The sequence below is a fragment of the Pantherophis guttatus genome, chromosome 2 (genome assembly GCF_059756535.1).
Source record: "Pantherophis guttatus breed Tessera chromosome 2, ASM5975653v1, whole genome shotgun sequence".
Taxonomy (NCBI): Eukaryota; Metazoa; Chordata; class Lepidosauria; order Squamata; family Colubridae; genus Pantherophis; species Pantherophis guttatus.
The window spans coordinates 175205483-175229651 of NC_142064.1; the positions used below are offsets into that span (position 1 = coordinate 175205483).

At 38.6% G+C, this 24169-nt stretch overlaps 1 protein-coding gene across 2 annotated transcripts in view; it reads right to left on the bottom strand.

Moving 5' to 3' along the window:
* The window catches only part of ATP10B (ATPase phospholipid transporting 10B (putative)), a 72560-nt gene that overhangs the window by 16105 nt on the left and 32286 nt on the right, over positions 1–24169 (bottom strand). For both annotated transcript variants that reach the window (XM_034406435.3, XM_034406429.3), the window contains 9 exons: positions 22245–22497; positions 20732–20961; positions 18562–18741; positions 13428–14028; positions 12256–12362; positions 6351–6477; positions 4173–4357; positions 2248–2563; positions 469–545 (listed from right to left, as the gene is read on the bottom strand). In XM_034406435.3, coding sequence (XP_034262326.2) covers positions 469–545; positions 2248–2563; positions 4173–4357; positions 6351–6477; positions 12256–12362; positions 13428–14028; positions 18562–18741; positions 20732–20961; positions 22245–22497 — 2076 coding nt within the window. The remainder of the gene's footprint in view (positions 1–468; positions 546–2247; positions 2564–4172; positions 4358–6350; positions 6478–12255; positions 12363–13427; positions 14029–18561; positions 18742–20731; positions 20962–22244; positions 22498–24169) is intronic.

Consider the following 24169-nt stretch of genomic DNA (forward strand, 5'->3'; position numbering starts at 1 on the left):
GTCTATGCTTTTACTGAATTACAACAGAGTTGTGATTCAGCCTCAGTTCATAAGTATCAACCAACAAGAAAGCCTATTCTTATGCTTCCATTGATGTTTCTATCAAACAATTAACCCCCCTAGGAAAGATAGGGGAGGGGGAGGAGAGAGAGTTTCTTATTGTTAATCAACCTTCCTTATTTTTTTCTGCTGCACAATGTGTTTGTTCAGAAGCATTACAGCCTTGGACATTTGTATGGGAGAAGTTCATATGCCTCAATGAATAATCAAGGTAAGCATACAAATGATTTGGTTCATTATAAATGCAAATCATTTCACTCTGATCTCTTAAGGATATTGCTTACCTTGTTATAACAGAGAGTAGAAGATACTTATGTTCACTTTTTATAAGGGATGTAGTCACCTAAAAATTCTGAATATGTAATTGATGCCAAGGGCAAGAGGGCATTCTTCCATTATTATGCATACCTGCATACCTTCTTGTCCAGAAATGCCAATTCCAATATCAGCTGCCTGGAGCATACCTACATCGTTTGCGCCATCACCTAGAAAAGAATGAAATGTATATTTCTCTCAGACTGAGACGTAGGCTGAACAGATGGTATGTAAGGCAAGGGAAATATTTGTTCAGCATATTTCTCATTCTGCAATATATGGTTTATGTCAGAAGCCAGCTTTGTGTAATTAGATATAAAATGAAAAGATACTGCTTTTTGTTTGTCTTGAATCTTGCCATTGCTTGAGCCTAAATCTGAGTAGTATGAACAAGAGAAATAAATTTCTTCCTATTCACCTTGATCCAAATCACTGCGGACTTTGTTATACATCATTGACAGTGAAAACAACTATTTCATTTTCAATTCCTTTATAAGTTTGCTCAACAACTTTGCCTTTTTCTCAGCAGAAACATGCATTTTTTTAATGATATGTTATGTTTCACTGACATATCAAACACAATACTAAGACCCCATTCTTATATTTGAACTTAGCCCAAAACCTGGTAAACGATCCATATTCAATTTCCAAAATTATCACATTACTTGAATGTGAAGTTGGGATTTTTTCCCCATTCTACAATGGTTAATTTTGAGTCATATTATTTAATTTAATGTCTATTCACCTAGTTTGGAAGGACCCTTTGGACTGCTACACAATCCATAAATAATTTGGACATAAAACCAAACATAGTACAGTAAGACAGTTTTGCTTCATTCCTTGACAATTATAACATCTAGTTTTCACATTTCCAACTAAGTAGCAGCTGTTAATGATTGAGTAGCTCATTTTTGTATATTCCCATTCACCATCTCAGATCACACTGCTCGGAAAATAGTAGATTTGGGAAGGATTCTTTATTTTATTTTTTAAAAAATCAACCCTATTCATTCCAATGTTATCACTGAAATAACACAAGTAACACACAAAGAAGAGGGAGTCAAACTATTCTCCAAAGCACCTGAGGGTAGAACAAGAAGCAATGGGTGGAAACTAATTAAGGAGAGAAGCAAGTTAGAACTAAGGACAAATTTCCTGACAGAACAATTAATGAGTAGAACAACTTGCCTCCAGAAGTTGTGAATGCTCTAACACTGGAAATTTTTAAGAAGATGTTGGATGACCATTTGTCTGAAGTGGTGTAGAGTTTCCTGCCTAAGCAAGGGGTTGGACTAGAAGACTTCCAAGGTCCCTTCCAACTCTGTTATTCTATTCTATTCTAAATACTACTTAGAGCCCACTGAAGATAGATAATAGTTAGCTTGGATAGATGATGGTTAGGTGGATGGATGGATAGATGACAGCCCATTTGGTGTAGTGGTTAAGTCACCAGACTAGAAACAAGCTGTGAATTGTTGACCCTCCTTAGGTACAAAGCCAGCTGGGGGACCTTGAGCCTCAGCCCTAGGATGTATATAATGTGCAAAGAGTGCTGGGAGTGTATGCCAAGAGTGTACATTCTCAGCAGGATCATTCAAGGCAGAAAAGAACATCCTAGAGCAACCAGACACCTATACTGAGCAGCAGTGATGTAGGACGATTGATCACTTTAGTAACAATGGCAAAGATAAAAGCATCATGTTATACTGTATGGGAGAAGGTGATAGTAAACTATTCCTATATTTTACCAAGAAAACCAGATGGATAGACAATATGAAATGATAGGCAAGGTTGGAAACAGAGTATTCTGGAGAAAATGTATCTACATAGTTGTTAAGCCCTGACAGTGACTTGATGGCACATGATGCTTACCTACTGCAAGGCTCAACACTTTCAGCTGATTCCGTACAAGTTTGACAACCATGCTTTTCTGCAAGGGAGTGCATCGGCAGCACAAAACTGAGTGGCTGTATTTTGTAAGTTGAAGAAACTTGTGCTCAAGTTTTCCTTGGAAAATAGTATTCAGAGCTCTTCCATCAACTACTAGTCCAATAACGGGATTTGGAAGTCCTATGGTTGACCAAGAAAATGGCAGCTTAAAGCCAAAAATACTCCATATTTTTCTAGGAATCACTCGACCCTTCTGCACCTCTTCCAACATGATATCCAGCAGCGATTCACAAGTTTCCTATGGAAAAAAATAATTGAATAAGTTGGGAAGCTACATGGCACTGCAAACAAGAATTCTTCTGTTACTAAACAGTATATGCTAAGCTTTTAATTACTTATAATCATTCATTCCATTGGACTACCACATAAATCGAAGAATGTTAAGTGCTGATTTAGAGAAGTCATTCAACAAGTTACTTGATCAAATACTTAGTAACAATTCAAAATTGGAGAATGTGGTTTATTATCCAAGCTAATCTTAATGTATAGTTAATTTGTACTTTGCTAATTCTTAGCTTGTATATTCATGTTTTACAATAGAAGTCTTGACTTTTGGATTACAATTTACATCATCCATATGGGAGACCTGAGCTACTGATCTGAGACCATGGATTGGTATGATTGGGATTATAAATAAAGATATCTAGAGGACACCAGGTTAAAAAACAATGCTATACAATATTTCCTATCATTAGTGTATATTCAGAAGAAATTGCAATGTGTTCACTGCTGATGCATTGAGAAAAATACTACTGCATATATAGTACATGACTAAATGTACTGTTTTATTGCATATTGCAGATGAATTAAATAACCTTTATTATTATATCACTGGTAAATGAAATATTATCTGGCAAGTAGGTTTACCCCCTGTTTGTTATTTCAGAGAAGAATTACTTATTTAGTACTAAAGTTTAGTATTTCTAAATAAGAATCAATTTCCTTAAATAAGGAACAGATGGCAAGCCGATGATTAAGTATCAAGCAAAACCTCAACAGCATGTGGAGACAAGTTCTTTTGCAAACTGCCTAAGGCACATGATGATATTAAAATCTTAAAGTTTGTTGCCAGCATTCACAAGATCTCCCTGGGTTCTGAAGAGGGTGATACAGGGCTGCTTCTAAAAGCACACATGGAATTCAATGGTACAGTAAACAAGGAGGTATTGATTCATATAGTGAGAATTCTCCGCACCTCTCCCCACCACTTCCCACATCTTCAAAATCTACTATGAAGCTGGAACAGATTTCGAATACGTATGGGATGGAAGCTTTCTGGGGAGAACAAATGGGTTCTTACACCCATGGGAATACACCATTGGATTCAGTTCTTTTTTCCCCTCCACAATTCAACCCTGTTCTGAAAAACTTTTGCATGAGAAATTATCTACCTCTCATGGCATATTTTCCAGGGGTGGCTTCAAAAATTTTAGCAAGGGGTTCTCTGCCCGGTTGCTGGGTGGGCGTGGCCATGGTGGGAGGGGTGTTTTTGCCCTCCCCGGGCTCTGGAGGCTTTCCTTGAGCCTCCAGGAGGGTGAAAATGGCCTCTCCAGACTCTGGAGGCCTTCTGGAGACCAGAAATGGGCCCATTTCCATTCTTCCCGAACTTCCAGTAGGCCCGTTTTTTACCCTTCCCAAGCTTCCATGCATGTCCTGCACTTACCTGCATTCAAAACGGGCTGTGTGGGGACTCCTGGGAGGGGTGGGATGGAGTGGGGGGGCCAGCCAGGAATGAGATTTGGGGGATCTCTGAACTGCACAGAATCTTAGTTAGAGGTTCTTCCAAACCCCTGCGAACTCTCAGCAGCCCACCCCTAATATTCTTCCTGCTGGCCATTAGGACCTACCTTACTTTCAGTATTAATGGTAAAGACAGTGTCTCTTTGGTCTAGAAGTTTGCAAGAATAGGCAATGTTGACAGCTGTTTCCTGCTTATCTCCGGTTAATACCCATGTTTGGATTCCAGCTTCTTTGAAGGCAGCAATGGTATCAGGCACTCCTTCTTGTAACCGGTCTTCAATCCCTGTTGCTCCTTATGAAAAGAAAATAATCAGCATTATTGATTGCTGCCACAGAGAAGGCACACCTCTGGGGTCTAGATAAATGGCAGTATTTAATTGATGGAAACCAGAGCATGCCAGGCAGATATAATGGGAGACAGGTGGTCCTCAAGTAACCAGGCTCTCTGCCATTAATTAGGAATAATTAGGAAACAATTGCTATGTGATAAAGCAACCCATACCCCACATTTAACTTTTGTTATATTTCACAATAATTGCTCTACAAAACAGTTGTGATCAAGAGATTCTTCTTTAGGACTTTGGAATATAAACCATCTTTTTAATTCCTACAATTGGCTTATGCAAAACGGTTTGTATGCCAAGAGTTTGTTCTGTATGGACTATGGGGTTGGGATACATTCATTATACACATAGCATGAGCCACTGCTGGAGCAATGAGGCATAGGATTGCATGAGAACATTTGTTTTAGCTTTTCATTATCTTCTGGATGATGAGGTTAAAAGGTCAAAACTTACACAAGAATAAAAGAGAAAACTAATGGAAAACTGACCTGTTTAACTGAAAACCATTTACTAAACGGTTATCTATTGTTTCAACACAAAATTTGGAAAATCATATTCCCTGGCTTGAGATGTTCCAGAATTAAAATAACTTGACTAAATTAACATTGAAAATAATTACTGAAAGAGTAATAACATCTTTCCTACTGGGATCAATATAACATTATTGGAAATTTTAAGCATTATATATTGAATACAAACTATTGCATAAAACCTGGATAGCTAAGCTGTGACTCACAGCTGACATTTATAGGATTCTGGATTGGTGCAAAGAAGTCTTCATAGGACACAAGAATAGAACATAATGAAGAAAAATTGTCTACATCAGTGCTCAGAAGACATGACATATAAGACATATGTGCTGTAGTGTACACCTGAATGATGTCATTTAATGCTTTGGGTTTCTGAGATGCAACTGGTAGGTTACAGATTACAGATTAATAGAGTTGGAAGGGACCTTGTAGATCATCTAGTCCAACTCCTGCCCAAGCAGGTGGTACATTGGCTATCCTTGACTCAGAACCAGGCAGTGGTGGGTTCCTCCCGGTTCGGTCCGGTTCTCCCAAGCCGGTAGGGGTGACAATATGACATCACTGAACTGGTTCTGCCCCCCCCGCTCCCCCACCCCCCCATGTTATTCTTACCTTTTATTTGGACCCACCCCCAATCTATTGCTGCCTCCTGAGTCCCAGCTGATGGCTAGAGGGAAAAAAACTGTTTAAACTCTTGCCGCAGGGCTTCAAAGGGCCCCCCTACAGCTGATCAGTGTTAAAAGAAAACAAATGAGTAGACCGGTGCCTGCAAAAATACATGAGTAGATCAGTGCCTGCAAAAATACATGAGTAGATCAGTGCCTGCAAAAATAAATGGGTAGACCAGTGCCTGCAAAAAATAAATGGGTAGACCAGTGCCTGCAAAAATACACGAGTAGATCAGTGACTGCAAAAAATAAATAGGTAGAGCGGTACAGCTCTGCAAGCAGTTAAAAGCCTGGTAGACCAGTACCTTTGTTAAATCCTAAAGAATTGTCACATGACCACCAAGCCATGCCCATAAAATAAGCCACTCCCACAGAACCGGTAGTAAAAAAATTTAGAACCCACCCCTGGAATCAGGTAATGCTAATTTTAAACCTGTATTGGGATACTGATTTCCATTTCCATAAATAGGATGACAGAATGATTGCAAAGTCTATTTCATGCGTGGCCCAACTACTGTATATGATTATATTAATATTGGGGATTATGCATTGCAAATGCATAGCATGGATAAACGTATGATAGACAGCAATGGTAATAATCATTTCTTTACAAATCATATAGGTAATAATTGCTTTAAATAATGACTCATTTCCAAATAATTGTAGGGCCAGATATAAGTAATTTATTAGTAATCACGACTATCAGGTTAATTAGCCTAGAATGAATAAATACTTCAAGATACCTAATAAGGTGAGTTTACTTTCCAGATGTTGTGCTGCTTCCATTAAAAGTTCATCTCTGTTGTCAACAGCTATTTCTGCCTCATGATGAAAGTTGAGCCATTTTCGAAATTCCTCTTCACTTAATGTCTGTCATGATGTAAAGTCAACATGTAAGTGAAAATATTAAACGCCTGTCATTAGGCTGGTGGAGATCAACATCTCTAGTCTGATTCAGTCATTAGAACATTTGTTGTTACCAACTGCAATTCTAATACATTATCACTAACCATGATGGGTTATAAAAGTTAGAGTAGTGTTACTTCACAATTACAAATAGAGTCAGGTAGCAATTAATAGTATTTTGACAACTGAGCACAAAGTATGCAAAATTACAAACATACAGCCTGAAGCAATAGATTTGATGAAGCATTATGTCCTAAAAATCGAGTTAACTTTGAAGAAAATACAGCTATGTTTTATTTTAATAAGAATTCTGGGAATACAGGGAAATTCTAATGAAGGAAAATAAAGCATTTTCAGTAGGAGAAACTGTGAGTTAAGAGATGAGCTATGGCTTGTGAATGCCAGTATCTGAGCTGACAGAGAAGAATTTGAAGTTTTATTCTGTCCTTAGAGGCATTTATATGAGATGACGTCCAAAGATTCTCAGTGGATAAAGCATAGATGAGGTCCTGTACTTTGAATCATGATCAAAGCAAGCCTAAGAACGTGCTGTCTGAAATAAAACCCTGGACATCCTTGCAAAGTCCATGAACAAGACCAGAAACAGAATTATTATTATTATTTTTTTAAAATTTGATTTATATGCCGCCCTTCTCTGGAGACTCAGGGCGGCTTACAATGCGCTAAGCAATAGCCTTCATTCCTTTGTATATTTATACAAAGTCAACTTATTGCCCCCACAACTGGGTCCTCAATTTATCTACCTTAGAAAGGATGGAAGGCTGAGTCAACCTTGAGCCTTCAGCATTTCAGCATTGATAATGGAATAGCATCTTCCATTGAGTCTGAGGGCCCCCCAACTCATAAATGGCATCCAAGTTAGGTGATTTGGTATAGAGTATTCTTCAAAACTATTGTGAGCTGTGATTACACAGTGGTTAGAAGGAATGCAGTACTGCAGGCTACATCTGCTGACTGCCGGCTACCAGCAGTTTGGCAGTTCAAGTCTCACTGGCTCAAGATTGACTCAGCCTTCCACCCTTCTGAGATCAGTAAAATGAAGACCCAGATTGTTTGGGGCAATATGCTGACTCTGTAAACCACTTAGAAACGGCTGTAAACAGTGGTGGGATTCTGCCGGTTCTAGGGGGTTCGGCCGAACCCTTTGTTAAATTGCTGGCTCGCCCTGCCCCTTGCCCCGCCCCTCCGCACTACTATTTATTCCAATAAATGGGGCGAGCGAGCCAGCAATTTAACAAACGGTTCGGTGTTTTTTTGTAATTTATTGGTCCCGCAGCACACCGAACCGTTTGTTAAATTGCTGGCTCGCCCGCCCCTCCTCCCACCCACGCGGCGCCAGCCTACCCTAGCCAGGGGTAGGCAATTGTGGCTCTTTTACAACCTGTGGACTTCAACTTCCAGAATTCCTGAGACAGCTTGGCTGTCTCAGGAATTCTGGGAGTTGAAGGCCACAGGTTGTAAAAGAGCCACAATTGGCCACCCTTCCCTAGCCTGAGTTCCGCTGCCTGGGATCCACGTGGGCTGCCACGTGGTTCCCCACCGGCTCCGGACGCAAGAGAGCAGGATGGAGAAAGCAGCTTGCCGGAGAACACGTGAAGAGCTCCATGTGGTCTGCAAGTCAGTGGCTGCTGCTTCTGTCCCCTGCTGCTTCTTGCCTGGGAGAGAAAAACTTCCAGAGCATTAAACCAGCGGTTCTCAACCTGGGGGTCGCGACCCCTTTGGGGGTTGAACGGCCATTTCACAGGGGTCGCCAAAGCCCTCTCTCGCCCCCCCCACGCCTTCATTCACCCTCACTCTCTGCTCTGTTGGATCGCCGGCCGTTCGCTTACCCCGCCCACTCCCAATCTATTCCTGCCTCCGGAGTCCCAGCTGATGGCTAGAGGAAAAAAAAACTGTTCAAATTCTTGCCGCAGGGCTTCAAAGGGCCGCCCTATAGCCAGTGATGCAGCCAACCGTTTGTTAAATTGCTGGCTTGCCCCGCCCCTCTGCACCACTATTTATTGCCAATAAATAGTGGTGGGTGAGGGGCAGCCGAGCCAGCAATTTAACAAATGGTTCGGTGTATTTTTGTAATTTTATTGGCCCACGGAGCTTCAGCATAGGCTAATTAGCCCTTGATTAGATCGGCTCCCGACTCTCAGCTGATTTGTGTCAGCTGTTTTGCTCAGGGCTCTGCTGCTTCCTTGCAAAGAGTCGTGGAGCAGATTTTTTTCCCCTAGCTATGCTGAAAAACGAAACTGAAACTGCTTTGCTGTTGCTGCAAGGTTGGAAAATTAGGCAGGCAGATTTCTTTTCTTTTTCGTCACCAAAAAAGGTAGGTGCAAACAATGGGAAATTTAGGGAAAAAGAGGAGAGTTCAAGATTTTAAAACACAAAAGAAAAAAAGCTCTATTTAACTAGGGAATTGTAATAATTGAGATACTATTAATTGTATATTTCTGAAAGCAGAAATGGTTAAGTTGTGGTTTGGAGGAATATATGGGGGAAATTATTTGGTTTATTATTATTGGTAAATATAATTAATTGATTTGTAAAAAATTGGATTGCATGGAAATAACTGGAATATTCATGTTCATATTGATTAATATACAAAAAAGGTAGTTATATAACTAATTGATTTATATTAAAATGTTGAATTTATATTAAACAACTAATATTACATAATTAACCAATGTGAGGTTGGATATAAAAATATATGACAATGGGAAGGGGTATAATATAGAATAGAAGGGAAAAATTGAATTTGATTAAGATTAGAGATGAGGATGAAGGGTCATATTGGTTTTTTACAAAAATAGATGAGGAATAAATATGGCAAAAAGGAAATATAGAAATTGTAAATTTAATTGAAATGACTAAACACTGTTTAAATTTGTGACCGGCCAAATACTCTGCTCAAAGAAAATACATTGTATGTTTGTATGTGTGTTCCTAATTATTGTTATTTATTCATATTTGTTCTCTTTTATTCTTTAAAGTTTAACAATTCATTCTTTATCTTAATATCTTTATATTTGTTTGGGGTTGGCTTTCTTCCCTTTCATCTTTTTTATTGTACAGCAATCTTTCTCCTCAAACCTACCACCTCTCTCTTTTCTTTCCTTTTTACTTTCTCTTCCTCCCCCTCTCCTCCTCCTCCCTACTTCCTCTTCCTTTCTCCTTCTCCTCCTCTCTTCCTCCCTCTCTCTCCTACTCTAATTTCCCTTCCCTTCCTTCATCCCTCTCTATTGCTGTATCCTTTTATGCATATGGACTACTCAGAGGGCTGAAAAAGTTATTTCTGACTGGTCCTCGCACTTTTGACCAGTCCTCGAACTTACGACTGTCCTCACATTTTACATTTTTGCCCTATCTTGTCACCATGGTGAAGAGAAGCAGTTGTGAAATGAGTGACATGGTTGTTAAGAAAGCTGCACGGGCATAAATGTGAGGATGGTCATAAGTGTGAGGACCGGTCAAAAGTGCGAGGCCCAGTCAGAAATGACTTTTTTCAGCCCTCTGAGTAGTCCCTATGCACATAGCCATGCCCACCCGGTCACATGACCAGCTAGCCACGCCTACACAGTCACGTGACCAGCTAGCCACGCCCACCCAGTCACATGATTGCCAAGCCACACCCCCAACTAAGCCACGCCCACAGAACCTGTTGTTAAAAAAATTGAATCCCACCACTGGCTGTAAAGCACGGTGAAGCATTATATAAGTCTAAGTGCTATTGCTATAGCTCACCACTCACATAATGCCATCTGAGGTTTTACCCTGTTTAATAACAAAGTCAGTCCTAAAGTGCAGGAGCTTTGCCTCTTGGTATTTATATTCCACAGCAATGAGATAGTATCATTTGAGCAATAAAACCATAATATGTACAACTGGAATAATAATAAAAAGCCTCATATCTTAATTACATTACTGTAAATGTTATCGACAGAGTTTGGTATCACTTTGGCAGATGATACGTTCCAAAAACCAGACAGTGGAAACATCTCTTTTGTTTTGCTAGAATGCTAGATGATTTTAATACTAGTGATACTAATATTACAGCATTTAATATTTATTATGAAGATGTTCTCCCAGAGTCTCTCTCTGGTATAGGATGGGACTTGGAGAACTGGTGTATGGTGATACAGGACTATCTAGAAGATGTTATTGGAAGGTGTTAATAGTTTTCCTCACAATTTCATTTTCTCCATCACTCTATTTAAAATGCTCCTAAAATTTCTGGGAGGCTTGTTCACATTCTTGACATCTGATGCTGCCAAATCCTGATGAGATGTAATTCTGTATGTCTTTTCCACCTAAATCCAAGAAGGCTATTTAATACCTACTACTGTCAATAAAGGATTACCTGACGGAAAAACAAATAGAAGCTTAATCCAAATAAATTGGAAATGTTCCTGTCTAAGACAGATTGGGGATCAGGGATTCCATCTGTGTTGGAAAGAACTGTGATTCTTTTTTGCTCACAATTTGGCCATGAGTCCATTTGCACAGCTACAGCTAGTGTGCAAACTGCACCTATTCCTGGAGAGGTTAGATGATGATACATGTCTTCATTATATCATATAGGAGCAGCCATTAACACAATCACAACGAACTAACCTTTGAAAATGATTCAGAAACTTTGATTGGCATAAAATGCTGCAGGCAGGCAATTGACCTTCAGTTTTAGTGGGCACATCTCCCTTACTGCAAGAGCATTATTGATTTCCAAGCTGTTTCTGGCCACAGTTCAAAGTGCTAGTTATCCCCTATAAAGCTTTCCACAATGTGGGATCAGGCTGTTTGAAAGAAAAAAAAGTCTCCCATATGACCTTACTCAGGCTTTAAGATCCTCTGGGGAAGTTCTCCTTTCTGTTCTATTATTATCAGAGGGAAGAATGCAAAAGATCTCTCTTCCAAAAAGTCTGGCATACCCAGTTTTGTCCCTTCTTTAACATCTTTCCACTGACGGACTAAAATAGTTTTTATGCATATAGATGTTTGATTTTCCAGCAGGTCTAAGAGCAAATGGTGCTGCATGTTTTTCCTTCTGGAAATATATATATTGCATTGTTTTGCATTCCATCCTGTGCATACTGTAAAGAGGCAAGATTTGTTAAAGGCAGGTGAGTTTTGCCAATCAGCTGCTGCATGTCTTCAAGTCATCATGATGGGATTTCTGCTGTTTCTTTCTCCTATCAGGTAAGGGTTCCAAAATGAAAATATTTATTTTCCTAATATTTCAAGCTAACACTCAGTGCTACTGAGAACAATAACTTCCAAACACATTTCCCATTTTTCTGATCATTGGCCAAAGACTGTAATTCACATATCATTTTCTCTGTAGCAATCCAGAAATGTTTATGCAGGGTTTGATGCTTCTTCTAAACTAAAGCGGGATAAAAACCGCAGTTTGTAATTTACACTATGATTAACCAGCTTAGCCGGAGTACCAAATGTTTCAACAACCAACAGAGAAGCTCTATTTGATTGCAAGTGTTTCTGATATTCAAAAGTTAGTAATAGGAAGAGCAGATGTCAAAAGACTGGATTAGAGTATTGCTTTCCTTTAGCTTCATTTTAAGATGATTCAGATGAGGGGGCAGTAAGAACCGTAAGAAATTAATCAAGGTAACAAAGCATTTGCCATCAGGGAATTGGCTCAAAGTGTCAAAACAAGTCATTTACTGAAGTGGTTGTCATTATTATTGCTATTATTACCATTTAAAAAAAAAGAATTACCTTCTTTGCTATGCATAGAGTTCTCAGACCGTCACGTGCGTACCAATCTAAATGTTTTTGTGTTTGTGTTCTCACTCTTCTTATCCTTTTTCCCATGGCCACACTAGCTGTGAAACACAAAGGAAATCTTACCACAGATTTAAGAAATACTTCAGTACCCTCTTAAGTACCCTTCTGCAGCCCAAAACGAAGACATTGTTTTGAGGCACAAAAAAGTCCCTGTGGGCATTTTTATTTCTGTCTGTTAAGATTTAAACATTACCTACACGTTGTGTTTGATTCTGCTTTATACATGCACAGAGGCAACTTGTTCCTTATTAATTAACCTTGCAAAAATTTTAGCAAGGGGTTCTCTGCCTGGTTGGGCATGGCCAGGGTGGGCGTGGCCTAATCAGCCTCCTGCACCATGGTTGGGGGGGGGGCATTTTTGCCTTCCCTGGCCTCTGGAGGCTTTCCTTGAGCCTCTGGGAGGGCGAAAATGATCTCCCCAGGAACTGGAGGCCCTCTGGAGACTGGAAATGGGCCCGTTTCCGGCCTTCCCGAATGTCCGGTAGGCCTGTTTTTTGCCCTCCCCGAGCCTCTGCACGTGCCCTCCACTTACCTGCATCCAAAATGGGCCGCATGAGGACTCCTTCGAGGGCTGGGGATGGGTGGGCGGGGCCAGCCAGGAGTGGGACTTGGGGGTTCTCCAAACTGCACAGAATCTTAGCTAGAGATTCTCCCGAACCCCTGAGAACCCCCAACATCCCACCCCTGCATATAACCCAGGCAACTGAAGGCTTTTAAGATGTTGTTGAAGCATTTTTCACCATTGGGCATTTTAGCTAGGGCTGCTGAAGTAGTAGCCACAAAGCTGCCTAGGTCATGGGGTTCCTTACCCTTGCCCTACAATGTGATTACTTACCAGTTTGTGTATCTTCTCCTATTAGAGAATCACTATGCTCATTTCTTACCATTTTAATACAGTGCTCATAAAAACAAATTAATGTAGGCTTTCTTAATTAGTCTGTTCAATATCCTTTCTAATTATGTAAATCAACATCCTTGCTCTCATTTTCATTACTAAGGTTTCTAAGTATATTGTTTCTGCTGCAAATTGAAACCCTGTAAATCTTGAAGATATTGTCCAACAATCCAAGCTATGCCTTCCTCCTAGTTCACTAGTTCTGTACCTTTGGTAGGCTCTTCCAATACATCCATTATGGCGGAGTCTGCCCCTTTGGTATAGATTATGATTTCTTTGGTGAGGGGATGCCTTACTACCACTGACATCCTCTTCCTGCTGGAATCAAATCCCAAAGTAAACAAGAGGTCAAAGGTCAGAAGAGTCCCTTCCGGCAACCTTACAGTCACTTGTTCAGGAGTTCTGGAGACTAATGTAAACTGGTAGGCATGGGCTGCGTGGACTAGAGCTGCTTCATCTGGACTTTCTGCCTCATAACAAAATTCTCCCTGGAAAGGCCCATGGTCTCTGCTTGCAAAGCTCCTCTCATTTGGAGAGGGACCTGAAACCCCACAGAGGTCATTCTCACTGAAGGACTCCCTTCTAAGACTCTCATCATCTGTTAAACTGGAACAGCTTTGAGTAGGACATTCATCTTTCATTTTTGATTCCGCAGCGGCAGTGCTGCTCTCTGTGTTAATACTTTCTCCTAAGTCTGAACTCGATTGAATCGATGTCTGGCTGAGGCTCGCCAATTTCAGCCACTGGAACAGCTGGTGAATTTTCTCCAGGGAGAGGCCTGACTGCTTCATCAGTGATGGAGTCGTAACCTTAAGAGAAAAGAGGGAATTGGGATTAATTAAAGCAAACATTCTGCAGCACAGCTAATATGAAATTGGACCATTTCACATTAACAGAAGAAAAATGGAAAAGGTGCCAAGTAATGCCATTACTCAAACAGAGGGGCTCATTAATTGGACATCTTGATCAGGAGGATTTTTGTTGGCTTCCTTATGTAGATAAAAATCAAAGCTTTACACGAACAGTTTAGGAATCGAGATACTTATAAACCCATTACAGAATGTTTCTTAGGATATATAGCACCCTTTTAAATGATTGAGACAGAATGGATACAACTGAAATTTCTGGGTACTCTTTCAGTGTTTTAAGCTCTGTAAATGGTTTAAGGGGAAAAGTGAGTGCCTTAAGCCTCAGAAAAATCCCCAACTCTCAAATGATTGTGATGGTTAAGTGTTTAACAGTTTTTCTTAATCACCTGCTTGGTTTATTTACAATACTAATTCTGCCTCTTAACCCACTTCCCCCTCTATGCCTGCACACACGAAGGGGGAGTCTTGGTCTTGCTTGCTATGATGTGGTAACAACATTATTATGCCCTTTGTGGATCTTAGTTTGGGTGAGAAATCACACTGTTGTTCCAGATTGAAAAATGGCCTACTCATGTTCTGCATTAAGATGATGTTTTTTCTTATTGTGTAGAAAGATAGTTTTTTAAAATTATGACAGAATTAATTAATTCTGCCATTTACAGTGAATAGGAGCTTCCGCCTATTCACTGTAAATGGCAGAATTAATTAAAGATAGAGATGTATGAGTCAACCCATTTTACTGCATTTCAGCTTCAAGTTGTTCATTTGTGTATTCTTGTTTCTATGTAAGTTTCTATGTAAGTTTATGGAGAAGATTATTTAAAAAAAAAAACTCTGCAAGAAAAAGTGTGTATATAAAATACAATTAAGTGGACCAAACAACATTCCCAGGCTTATCTTATCCATGGGTAGCATCTTGTGAATACTGTAGAGTTTCTTCATGATTTTCTAAAATTCCTTTTATTGGGTTACATTGAGTTGAATGCTTAGCAGATAGGACAGGTAGAGGAAGAAAGCTAAACATTATATTTCTTTGCTCAACCATAAGGACCTTTATGAGTGCATAAAATAATAGTTCTGAAAAACAAGTAAGTTTCAAGATGGGACACGCAGAAAAATTGCAATAAGAAAATGAAGAAACTTTTAGAAAAAATTAAAGAGTAATTGGAAGTGTTTCAAATGGAGGGCTCAGATGAGAGTGCACAAAACCTTCAGGAGGTACAATAAGAAACTGAAAGGGATTGTGGCGAGTGGCCTTGCAGAGGCTCAAATAGCCCATCAGTAACAAACACAGGCTAGAGAGACTGAAGCTGGCCCTTTAATAAATAGTTCTCTTCCAAAGCGTATATCAGTCCAATAGTTACCGGGCAATGTTCCAAAGGTCTTGGCAGACAGCCAGTAGGCTAATGCAGGAATGTAGACTCTTGTCAAAAACTCCAAACTAACAGCTGTAACTCCACTGCATCCAAAATGCCAACAATTTGTTCACCACGCCTTTCCAGCCCAGTCACACCCCTTTTATGCTTTGTAGGGTGTGGCCCTATGTCTCCTGACCACACCTCTTAGGATGTGGCAATAGCTGTTCTCTACGACGTCTCCAACGTCTCTCTCTTGCATCCAATAGGGGCTCCCCCTCGTCATTACTGGCCTCTGTTTCCTCCTCAATTTGGCTGGGGTCCATAGGCACGTCAGCAACTGCCAGTTCTTGCTGACTCACCAGTGAAGACAGCCCCTCCAGCACATAGCTTGTGACAGCTTATCATCCTCCGAATCAGCATGTGAAGATAAATCAGCTTCCGGGGCTGGGGTCACAACAGGGATGAGACTAAACTACATACTACACATATTGATTCTTCTAAATTTTGGGGTTGATTATGGATTACAAATGCTTAATGTGGAATATTAATGGAGCAAATATTTCTCAAAAGAGAAAAGATCATTTGAAAAACAAGATATACCGTATTTTTCAGAATATAAGATGCACCTTTCCCCCCAAAAAAGTGGGTGAAAATCTGGGTGTGTCTTATACTCCGAATGTAGACCCGCCCAGCTTCTCAAATGGAGATTTCAGAGGCTGAAAAAAGCATTAGAAATGAAGCTTCAGAAAAGAAGCCCCCAAACAGAGCTTCAGAGGCTTTTTTGCTTTAGAAAACAAAGTTCTGTTTTGGAGGCTTTCAGAGGCAGGAAAAAAAGTTTTTTCTGAAACAGAGTTTCAGAAGTTTCAGAGACAGAAAAAAAAGCAAAAAAAAGAGGAAGGCACAAGAGCTGTTGCTAAAATTCACCTCTGGGAACAGCTGATTGGGGTATTCCGGAGACCGATCCACCTGCCAATCAACTTTTTTCTTATTTTCCTCCCCAAAAACCAAGGTGTCTTATACTCCGGTGCATCTTATGCTCCGAAAAATATGGTAATTTCCCCACAAGCCACACATGGAAAAAAAGTTATAAAACCTGTGTGAAGAATTTATTTCAGCAGAAGCTAAAAAAAGAAATGGAGTTGTTTTGTATATATTTTTTAGTTATTTATTTATATTTCATATTTCTCAACTGCCCATCTCCTTCAGCGAGGGGCTCTAAATCACTTGGCTAAATCCTCAGCTGAAACCAGAACTTGTATTGACTGAAAACCATAATAGATTTGAGGTGTTGGGGTGAAAGTTACTTGTAAGGGTTTAAAAGGAATGTATGTCCTAAATGAGGATAAAGTAGTGTGCTATAAAGATCTAGAGCCCTGATGGCGCAGTAGACTAAAGCACTGTTATTAACATCAGCTGCCTGCGATTACTGCAAGTTCAAATTTCACCAGGCTCAAGGTTGACTCAGCCTTCCATTCTTTCTAAGGTAGGTAAAATGAGGACCCAGATTGTGGGGGCAATAAGCTGACTTTGTATAAAATATACAAAAGTATGAAGGCTATTGCTTAACGCATTGTAAGCCGCCCTGAGTCTCTGGAGAAGGGCGGCATATAAATCAAATAATAAAAAAAATCTTACGGAGAGTGTAATAAAAATTTATCTTGTTTTTTAAAAAACTTCTAATAAAATTTAAAAACTTGCAATATGACTTAAATTTTGACCGGGTCATTTTAATCTGGCTGTACACTGCCCTGAGTCCCTTGGGAGAAGGTGTGGTATATAAATTTGAAATAAAATAAAATAAATAAATAAATTAATTAATTAATTAATTAATATTTCTGTTATAATGAAGAAATACAATATATCCTAAGGTTAGTATTTAGTTTAGCTAAATATATTAGTTTCTCTTTAAGAACAGAGTTTCTCCAGCAGTAAAGGATTTCTTTTTTTCACAGAAGAAAAGATCCTCATTAACATTGGCTGTTCTTTTTCAGAGTAAATTTGCTAGAGATTTTTAATTGGCATGTTTTAACTGATAAGCACAGGTAGCTTAAATGTATTATTTAAAATAAACCTATTTCTTGACTTTATTCTTCATAATTTAGTAGAGAAAAAATACTTAGGCATTGGGGGCCTTTTTTTTCTTTTTGAAGAACCTTTTAGAGAATCTGTGAGTTCATTTTTAAACATGAGAATATAAATAATAAAAAAGTAATGAAAGAAACTGATGCTTTTTTAAAATGTAAATTTAATTAGTTTCACCTTTTTCTTCTTAAAAGTGGATGTTTTTCATTTTTGCAAATGGATGTACTTTGGATTTGGTCCAGGTTTTTGATATTCTCATTTTTTCCCAAAGATTTAGAGAAAAATAAATAAATAGAATTGGTTCATTCATCTCAAAAGGTGTTTCTTTAGTTGTAGATTCCAACAATATATTCTGTTGAATGTGTCTTCTCTTTTCTCAAGTGTGGATTTTTTTTTACATGAATAAAATTGTATAAAGTATTTATATGTTATTATTTTGTATTGTCCTTGATAAAGGAATTGCTTGAAACTTGTTTCTGTACAGTGAATTATTTTTTTACTTGCCCTTTCTCTCTCCTTTCGGTGTGATATACCCTATTTCCCCCAAAATAAGACATCCCCTGATAATAAGTCCAATTGGGCTTTTGAGCGCATGCACTAAAATAAGCCTCCTCCCGAAAATAAGCCCTCCCCGAAAATATTTAAACGCAAAGCTGGAAATCAGGTAAGACGGCAAGAGGAGCCCCAACTTGCTCCACATACCCCAAAATAATAAGACCTCCCTGAAAATAAGGCCAAGAGCTTATTTCAGGATTCAAAAAAAGAAAAAAAAAATAGAAGACAGGGCCTTATTTTCGGGGAAACACAGTAGATTAAATTCATTCACACAAAAAGGTAGGGAATTCTGGATATTAACTAGAATTACTGAAGGCCAAAATTAGGGAAGCATTCTCCATTATCATAAAGTAAGATTTCTTTCTTAGAAAGAAAGAAACCACTTGAGAGTGGTTGCCATATGCTTTCAACTATTACATTGAATAAATTAATAGAACATTCTTCCTTGACTAGCAAGGCAGTCAAAGTGAAAGCTTACCCTTTGCCTTGGTTCAGTTGCTGTAGAGACCACTACCGTGTTGCAGAGGGTCAGAGCAAGAAAGAAGTCTGTGATGGAAGATGTGGTTTCTCCATCAGTAAAGGATTTAAAAGATTCTGGTGGGCATGAGAGGTTCTTCATTTTCATCAGCAGCTTGTTGTCAGGGGTCACATCTTTCTCCTGAAATGCATATTATTCAGTTAAAACAAACATTTGCAGGATTAGCATTGTGTGAAAAATAACATCTTATGCTGGGTATTATAAAGTTTTGAAGAACACTATGTACAGAACGATACCAATCCAAACACAAAGGCAACTTCTGCTGCTGAATACATACACGAACACACATATAACCTGTGTCCAATATCACAGTTCGTGTGTCAATTTCAATAGGGGTCAATAACACATAGGTTTCCATTCTTCGGAGGTCATTAAAATGAGGGCCCAGATTGTTGGGGAGAATATGCTGATTCTGCAAACCACTTAGAGAGGTCTACAAAGTCTTATTGCTATTGCTACAATATGTGGCCCTCTAATTTTCTTAAGTTTCTGCTCCTAAATTCAGTGGTGAACTGCCTGAACTGTGATTCTTTAACTTCTCTTTGCTTTTTGGGGGCATGTGAAAGGAAACAGATGCACAAAATCTCAGACAGAATTAGCTTATTATCAATAACTGCCACGTTTCCTAAAATGTGAAAAACATACCCTTAAAATACTGCTCCAGCCTTCTGTGGGAAAGATATCAGGTCCTGCCATGCCTGTCTCTGTCCAAGAAGCCCAAGAAATTGTTTTTTCCCCCAAAGTATGATCTACTGTTAAAAATTATTACCTGCATCTGCATTATAGGTCATCTAGAAGAGAATATTTATAGCTCAGGGTTGAACTATGGAGGCCTTGGTGCTCCCTGAGCTAGGTTGTTTTCTTGCAAATGTTTCATTACCAACCTGATGATGTTACCTAGTTTGGTATACATCTGTAAGAAAAACAAACAAGCTCAGAGAGCACCAAGGAGTCCATAGTTCAACTTCTTTGCATCTTGCTTTTGGAAGGATTGGATATCATTTTCTAGATTCCAGAGACATTTTGCTAAATACTGCTGGCTCCAAGTTGGGAAGGAATGTGGGCTGGTTCAAGATAGATTTATGGGTTTTCTTCAAGTGTAAAGGCAGGGAGTCTTTAACTAACAACAGTCAGCAGTGATTGTTGTTAGTGCTTGCTCTCACTGCCCCATATTTATATTTAATTCTCTTCTAATAACCAAAAAAGCACATTTGCATCAGGAAAACAATAATCTGCTTAGACTGATACCAATTGATGTACATGGTTCTTCTCATTTGCATTTGCTTCTCTGGATCATTTGCCTGATTTTTGCCTAATATTTTAAAAAAGCGCTCACATACAATTTTGCCATGTAATGTAGCTACTTGCCTGATTTCTTGTCAATGGTCTTAAGAGACAGATATTTGAAGGTGTCATTATACTAACCTTTAACTCCTGTGCCTTCTCGGCATGCTAAATTATTATTTATTCTTTTTACCTCCTTATTATTCCTGACTGATTATTATTCCTGATATAGATCTTTAAAACAGAAATTGCTGTTCTACCTCTAAGAATTTGAGGCTAGGTTTGTCTTGTTTGTAAAGCCGAAATTTACCTTGTATTATTGCTCACTAGGACTCAATATACTGTAGGAATGTGCTTTGGTCTGAACTCTCAAGTTCAACTATAACCTCTTTATAACATAGGAGGAAAAATACAACAGATAAAAATGCATTTTTAAAATTTCAGCCACTTTTTCTATGTAGTTTTTATATGTATTTGCATTGTAACTATATTTGGGTTCTGTTCTGTTTCACTTTTTCTGCTATTTTTTTTAAAAAAAGCAATAAAAATTAATTTTAAAAAGTCAGAGGGGAGAAAATATGACCCTCTCAAATAAGGCAAAACGTATCCCGCAACTCGCATATTACTAATCTCAAAAGGTTTACTTCAAATATGTATACATAATCATAGGATCTCAGACCAAATTTTGCCTGGTGACTGGCACCTATTGAACACCTCAATATTATCTTCTGTTTCTTACAGTTACAGCTGAGACTTTTTTTTTCTTCCCTAAACCGGCTGTAGGAGTAAAGTTTTATAATTTAAAGAAGTGAAAGGTCATACTTACAAGGGTGCTACTAAATGCCACCTGAGATGGAACAATTCCCCAGAGACCCTGATATTTCTTTCTCGCATGTCCCTGAAAATGGGGCCGAGCACTATGACATCTTTGCAAAGGCCTTGCATTGTTTCTCTCTGTTACTGTGGTTATTTCTCCAACTTTGGAAGGGAGGCTCAAATGTTTTTTCCAGTTTTCAGTCTCCAAATCAATTTCCTTGTATGAATCCAATCGCTTAGCTATGAGAGATAGAAAGAACCAAGAAAATGTAGTAGTTAAAATGTTGGATTTGAGCTTGGAAGACCCAGCATCAAGTCCCAATACATTGCAAGGCTCACTAGTTGACTTTAAGCCAGTTATACTCATCAATCTATTCCACATGAGTCTTAGTGGGAAAAAAGAGATCACCGTGTTTTCCCCTTCAAAGTCCTGAGAAAGGTGCCCCTTCTATTAGTTCTGGCGGGGCAGACAGAAACAATGGGGGAGAGGCAGTCCTGCAAGTCACCTGTGGGGCAGGAATTAAGTCTTAAGGGGAATGGGAGTCAGGTGCAAAAGTTCACACATGAAGCTCTAATTAAACAGTTTTATTGCTACTCATGCATATGCACAGGAATAGGCTCAACTAATGATTAGCACCGCTAGGAATTCAGGTCTCTTGCACACAATTTAGGAATTAGATAAGGATGAATGGGATTCAAGAGGGGTTGGACTTAGCTTGCTTGTGGCCACGTAGAAATTCTAGGCTTTTAATTCCATCCTCAGGTTCAGCCATTCCTTTCCTTACAATGGGGTGTTTGAAGGCACTCCCATACAACTAGTGACTTTATTTTTCACAAAGTTTGCTGCACTTCTGCACTGCTTTGTGAATGTCTTCACTGCTGTTCCTTGGGATGGGGGTGAAGTTGAGGTAGACAATTATAGTGAAGCAAAAAATTGGAATAGTAGTGAAGCAAAAAATTGGAAAATCCCAGAGCTGAGATGAGGTTCCCTCACATTTCCAAAATGAATGCTGGATGGATATCTTATATTTGTTTAATCTTGGTTTAGCTTCTCCTCATATAAACTCATTGTTTTCACAGAGGTGCAAATAGTCAGCATCTATCTCAAAATAATCTTCTGTACCCTTCTATGTATAAGGGACTGGAATCACAAAGGGTTTACCTTGTGAGAAACTCCTCTATAGATAAATGCACATATGGTATAGTCCAGTGGTGGGATTCAGCCAGTTCGCACCACTTCGGGAGAACCGGTTGTTAACTTTCTGAGAAGTTTGGTGAACTGTTGTTGGAAGAAATCATTAGGGCAGAGAACCGGTTGTTAAATTATTTGAATCCCACCACTGGTATAGTCATGTCTCTTATTTGCACACAATGTATCCTGTGGTCTATCTCCTTCTCAATTTCCAGGAAAGGACTAAGCTGCAGGACATTTGTATTTCATTTTTGAAGCGAATTTCTTTCTCCACCAGCAGTTTTCACATTCAGGTTAATTTAGCACTTAAGAGCAAGCACACAAACCTTACCATTTTCCTGATGTGAAAATTCTTTCCCATTAATTGTACATCTTCGAAATACCATCTTGTTCTCCGTCAGTGTCCCTGTTTTGTCAGAGAAGACATACTGAACTTGTCCCAGGTCTTCAGTGATATTGAGTGCTCGGCACTGTATGGGCAAATCTTGCTCTTCATTATACAAGTCAATATCATTATGAATTAAGAAAACTTGGCCCAACTTGACTAGTTCAATCGATATATAGAGGGAGATAGGAATTAAGATCTGAAAGAAGACATTTCTCAGCATGTTAGAAATTCTTTTGCTGGATAATTTTTTGTTTCTTTTCTTGACATTAACAATGACTGCTATAAGAAGTCTTCACAGAGATTTCCATAACATCTCCCATGTCTTACTCTAAAGTCTTTATCGCCCTTCAGAGTTAGGTCAAATCTACAGGGTACCCACGATTCCAGTGCCTCTTTCTCAGCCATCCTGGAGCTCTACAGAGGTCAGGAAAATAATGGCATTTATTTCTCATGGCTGGTAAACTTTACTGTAATATTTATAGCTGTTTTAGCACTTGGTTTTTATTCTCTGCTTGATATTGTTTTTAAACTGAACTTTCAGATTTAACAGTACATTGTAATTACATTGTTTTTACAGTTGCTGTTTTTAACTTTTCTGCTAGCCCCTACATGAACCTTTTTAAAAGAGTGATGTTCAAGTATAATAAATGAATCTATCATGACACTATATAGTTGTAGTAAGAATATATAATAATAGATTACAATGGAATTCTTCTGGAAAGTTGTAATGTATGATAATATGAATTTATATTGGATTAAGTCTACTATTTTTATTCTAAGATTGGAGAACTTTGTAAATGTATTTCTGCTCAGGATTTTCCAATGAAGTCATTCTCTCCCTGTTTCTTTGCAATCACTGGCACTTTTCATAAATATTCCCATAAAAAGTTCCCACAACCTTTTAGAACATTTACAAGAATGAATATTATGGCTGGTTTAAGAGTCATATTCCAGTATTTTTTCATATTCATGCTGATAACAATGCTCTCTAATCAATAAGATCTATCTATCTATCTATCTATCTATCTATCTATCTATCTATCTATCTATCTATCTATCTATCTATCATCTATCTATCTATTTATCTATCTATCATCTATCTATCTATCTATCTATCTATCTATCTATCTATCTATCTATCTATCTATCTATCTATCTTCGTCTGTCTGTCTGTCTGTCTGTCTGTCTGTCTGTCTGTCTGTCTGTCTCTATCTGGAATGATCGATTTCTTGCAGCTCCTAAACCATGTCTAACACTCACTCTGAAAAGTCTTAATCCTCAGGGATCTGTTTGACTAAGTGAAAATAGGAATTTGCAATCTCCTGGGTACGTTTAGAATTCTGCGTAGATCTTTTAAACCAAATTTCTTTCTTGAACTCTATTTGCATTACACGTAATTCCTACTGTTACTCATACAATGTTTTGTATGAATGTCAAATGTTTTGTCCTGTAAACAAATTTGCAGGTTGGGACAAGGAGTAAAATTCAGACAGATAAAATGGCAATGATTTATGTTATAGTATGGCAGCCTCAGCTTGATACCCAACTTCACATTTTGTGAGCTGCTTTAATTTTTAATCCTGAGCCAGGATCAGTTTTCTTTCTTAGCTTTTAGAGTAACTTCCTTCTGCATGACAGAAAGCAGGAATGACATCGTCCATAAATAATAAAACAATTGTATATGTATGTACGTGTACAATTTGATTTGATTTGATTTGATGCTGCCTGACTCTAAATGATTCTTAATTATAAAAGCTCGGGCTTCTTTTTGTTGTTCTATTTCCTCTCCCACGTATCAGGATTACAATACAGAAATGCTAAAAATCGGTGGAGCAATTTCCCACCCAGTTTCCAGTAAAAAAATAATA